Raw genomic sequence first — 4,459 nt, 5'->3', positions numbered from 1 at the left:
TTTTCAATTTTTTAATTGTGAGCAATTTGAATTTGGCTTTATAAAATTACAAAATTCTTCCACGCGATTACAGTACGCGTAAAAACAAAGCGGGGGATTCACGACTTTATATAAAAAACGAAGAGAAATTAAAAATATCGCTTTATAAGTAATTGTGGTTAGGCTTCACATGCTGATATTTTTAATTTCTCTTCGTTTTTTATATAAAGTCGTGAACCCCCCACTTTGTTTTTACGCGTACTGTAATCGCGTGGAAGAATTTTGTAATTTTATAAAGCCAAATTCAAATTGCTCACGATTAAAAAATTGAAAATTTCAAATACCAATATCTTTCTCATTAGACTTCTGACCCGAGTGTTTCAAGTATAAAAACGTTCTGCCATGCGGTCCGCAACTTATCGTGGTATTATTTTAGGCGTAAAAACCAATAAAAAGATTCAGCAGCGCAAAAACTATATTCGAATGTGTCGGTAAAACAGACGACTTTAGCATCCTCTTAAATATAAATATCATATATGCAGGGTGTCCCATAAAGATCGCAGCAATGCTTAAGAGTAAAGAGCGAGAGCAAGTGTCCATAGGCAAATGGCCCCATTTTTTTTTCGCATTTGATTTTGGTCACAAAGTAAAATACCAAACGGAAGGTCTTGTCAAGCTGATTACAGATATGTCAGTCTCAGAGTGTACCTATTTAACGTTCCAGAGATATCGGGCTCCGAGGATTCCATTCCACTTCCAAACAAATGGTTGATATCTGTCCAGACGGCTTCATCGCTTACGTCCTGGGAATTTTTCGAGCCCGATATCTCTGGAACGTTAAATAGGTACACTCAGAGACAGAGACATATCTGCGATCATCTTGACGAGACCTTTCATTTGGTACCTACTTTGTGACCAAAATCAAATGCGAAAAAATGGGGACAATCTTGTCCTCACTCTTTCTACGATTATTGTAATATACAAAATTCTTAATACCAAAATACTCAGGCTATCATGATTTTTATTATACATTAGAAGTATTCAAAGTCAGCAAATGAGATAGCTTAAAATTAGAGTTCAGAATACCCTGATGTACGGGTACTCACCCGCGCCCGACGAGTATTAAAAGGGTACCCGCATAGACGAGGGTAATATTATTATATTATTCGCCATGGAAACGACGTTTTATTTGTCGTATGAGGAAGAAATTGCATAATAAAATATAGCTAACAATCTATTTCGTTGTACGAATGTGTCGATCATAGAATCGCATAAAATTTTTCGTTTTCTACATTTTATCTTGTCTCTAATCTTGTATAAATAATTAGAAGCTAAGGTGAGGTGGGTATTACATAACAGCCTGTATAACAAGATTTTTTTCCATTTTTTGCCAGGTTGGCTATAGTTTTGGCCGGTAATCCATCTCTCATGGTAAAAGACTTCACGAAATAAAACTCACCCTGTATAAGAATATATAAAAAATAATAAAGCGATATTTATTTAAGCGGAAAGTATTATATAAACAATTATATAAATTTTGTAAGTTTTATGTTGAGTTATAATGATGAAGTATTAAGTATTTTTTCAAATAATGCCCATTTCATCACACGAGTATCCTTTTTAATTTATACTAATCAAATAGTTCAAGCTTTATTGGTTAAATATTTACTTAACGTTTAAATTCATATTAATGTATGATACAATACATACGGGGTGAATCTTATTTTCTGCCCCAGCCTTTTAACATGAGAGATGGATTGCCGATTGCAACTTTAGTTCACTGAACAGCACAAGACGGCAGCTGCTTAGATCTCAGGGTTGCAGGCAAGTTGAAAACTTGTTCCACTTACAGACATCACGTGGAGAAAAATAATTTGCTGGCACAGTATATCGTATATGTAAACTTAAGTAAATTTTGTCTATTATTTTATGATAAAGTTATTTTCTCTTTTATGGACAACTCCGTGTTAAGAACACTAATTTTATTGAACGTTTGACTGAACAGAAATTCGTTTATTTCTATAGCTGAATATTTCACACAATTATTTTTCAATAAAATTAGTGTTCTTAACACGGAGTTGTCCATAAAAGAGAAAATAACTTTATCATAAAATAACAGACATTTACTTAAGTTTATATACGATGTACTGTGCTAGCAAATAATTTTTCTCCGCGTGATGTCTGTAAGTGAAACAAGTTTTCAACTTGCCTGCAACATCCCTGAGATCTAAGCAGCTGCCTTCTTGTGCCGTTCAGTGAACTAAAATTGCAGCCGGTAATTCATCTCTCATGGTAAAAGGCTGGTACAGGAAGTAAGATTCACCCCGTGTGTACACTGGTATTTTATTTTCTAAAAATTTATCATTTCTTCGAAATATAATTTTAATTTAATCGTAATTTTTACCCGTTATGTCAGCCCATTCGGGAGAGGTGAATGAATAGTTTCCCTCCATTATGTTCCTCAGCATAACCATCTGCTTGCGATGCCAAAATGGAGGACAGCCAACTAATAGCGTAAACATAATCACGCCACATGCCCATCTGTTACATCATAAACAGAAATGGAAAATGTAAGGCTTGTACTTTGCAAGAAGCTAAAATACATTTTAAAATTCGCTAATGTACACACGCGCGTGCGACTATATTCGTGGAATCGTGTACTTGTTCATGACAAACCATTATGTACGTGCGTTTACTCTTTTTTTTTAACTCTGACAAAATCTTACATGTCAACTTCGAATCCATAACCTTCTGTATTGTCAAACATGTTGCACTTTAATACTTCTGGTGCTAGATAGCCAGGCGTGCCACAAAGATCTGTAAAATATGCCAATAATTTTTTCACTTGGATGTTTTTAGACTTGGAAGACATACAAGAGAAAGTTAACACAAAACCTTCTAATTTTTCCCCATGCTTCAATAATCTGGCGAATCCAAAGTCCGTTATCTTCACATTCAAGTTATCGTCGAGTAATATATTCTCAGGCTTCAGATCCCTGTGCACTATTCCTTGATTATGTACATGCTGAACTCCTTCAAACACTTGTCTCATGATATAGCGCGTCTTCTTTTCAGAGAGCGTCACAACTGACGTGAGATAATCAAACAATTCTCCGTTCTTGCACAATTCAAAAATTAAGAATATAAATGTACTAGATTCGAAAACATCGTGCAATTCAACTGGAAAAAAAGGAAGGAAAGAACTGCACTTGTCTTACACGTTTGCATTTGTTTAAAATAAATTAAAGAATTTCGCATCTCTTGCCATCTCTGTCTCAGACAAAGAGTGGAAGAGAAAGCTTACTGATATATGGGTGTCCGGCTACTCTGCGAAGTATATGCACTTCCTGCAGCGTGGCATCCTTCATAGTATGCCCGTCCTCGTGAGTCTCGTTGCTTATGTCTATAATTTTAGCCGCGTACTCTATTCCCGTCTCTTTCTCTATGCATCTTCTCACAGTGGAAGATATTCCCCTGAAATGCAATAATTCGCGATGGTCAGTAACGCCGATACTCGCGGTTTGTGTGGAAACTCGTCGATTTGTTTTAATTATGTAATGTTATCGTCAACTCGATTTAACGCCGTCGTATTTACCGACATCGCTGGTGCCACGCGAGAATACATAAAATATGAACAGAAGAGGGGCATTCGTTAGAGACACAGGCATAAGTCAACAATTAATATCGGAAAACATTATCCTGGCGAAACATCCGGAATTCCACGCACCTTCCCAAGATCTCTTTAGGCTCGTATTTGGCGTAAAATCCCTTGGCCGCGTCCTTATCCGGCAGCACATCGTCCCCTTCATCCTTCGCCATGATCGTGTCACATGCAGTTCGCTATAATATGTCGTTCATAAGAGACACGCTGTCGCTTCCTCGTGCAAGCCTCAACGGTGCACTCGTCGAGAACGAAACACTCCTAGGAGTAACTCGACACGCTCCGAGCTATCGGAACATACTACTAGCGAAATTCCTGTCACGCGACGGTGCCGACACACTGTCACGTTCACGCACTCCACTGGTGTAAAAAAACAAGATGTATGTTATGAAGACTAGAACAAGGAGAGGAGACTGGAGGAGACCGAATTACGTCTGTTTAGAACTAGCAGGCTGTGCCGAAAAAAAATTTCGTTTCTAGTTCGAAACTTGTCCGCTTGCAGCGTTGGCTACTTTTAAGCCTCCGCTACAATGGCCGCGTTCAGCAGACACAACTGTTGAGTGAGCACTCGGTATGATTGGTTAATACTTTTAGATCCAGCCAATCATATTAAGAAATCGTTGAGCGCTCACTCAACAGTTGAGCCTGCTGAACGTGGCCATTGGCCGCGTTCAGCAGACACAACTGTTGAGTGAGCGCTCAGTATGATTGGTTAATACTTTCAGATCCAGCCAATCATGTTAAGAAATCATTGAGCGCTCACTCAACAGTTGTGCCTGCTGAACGCGGCCATCAACAGTTGTGTCTGCCACAGTATAA

The 4,459-nt window shown here is 37.9% G+C and overlaps 1 protein-coding gene across 3 annotated transcripts in view; it reads right to left on the bottom strand.

Moving 5' to 3' along the window:
• Positions 1–4,130, bottom strand: part of LOC105560950 (phosphorylase b kinase gamma catalytic chain, skeletal muscle/heart isoform) — an 8,202-nt gene extending 4,072 nt beyond the window's left edge. The window contains exons 1-5 of one of the 3 annotated variants that reach the window (XM_012010490.1): positions 3,707–4,130; positions 3,284–3,453; positions 2,875–3,159; positions 2,706–2,796; positions 2,384–2,520 (exon numbers count right to left, since the gene is read on the bottom strand). In XM_012010490.1, the coding sequence (XP_011865880.1) occupies positions 2,384–2,520; positions 2,706–2,796; positions 2,875–3,159; positions 3,284–3,453; positions 3,707–3,798 (775 nt within the window). In that variant the 5' untranslated portion in view covers positions 3,799–4,130. Of the gene's footprint in view, positions 1–2,383; positions 2,521–2,705; positions 2,797–2,874; positions 3,160–3,283; positions 3,454–3,574; positions 3,660–3,706 lie in introns of those variants that run through there. The other 2 variants (XM_012010489.1, XM_012010491.1) reach the window with 2 other exon arrangements.
• Positions 4,131–4,459: the final 329 nt, after the last annotated feature.

Source organism: Vollenhovia emeryi, unplaced genomic scaffold (assembly GCF_000949405.1).
Source record: "Vollenhovia emeryi isolate VEMERY1.0 unplaced genomic scaffold, V.emery_V1.0 DF939216.1, whole genome shotgun sequence".
Taxonomy (NCBI): domain Eukaryota; kingdom Metazoa; phylum Arthropoda; class Insecta; order Hymenoptera; family Formicidae; genus Vollenhovia; species Vollenhovia emeryi.
Note: the sequence above shows the minus strand (reverse complement) of the source record. Positions and strands in the feature narration are given on the sequence as shown.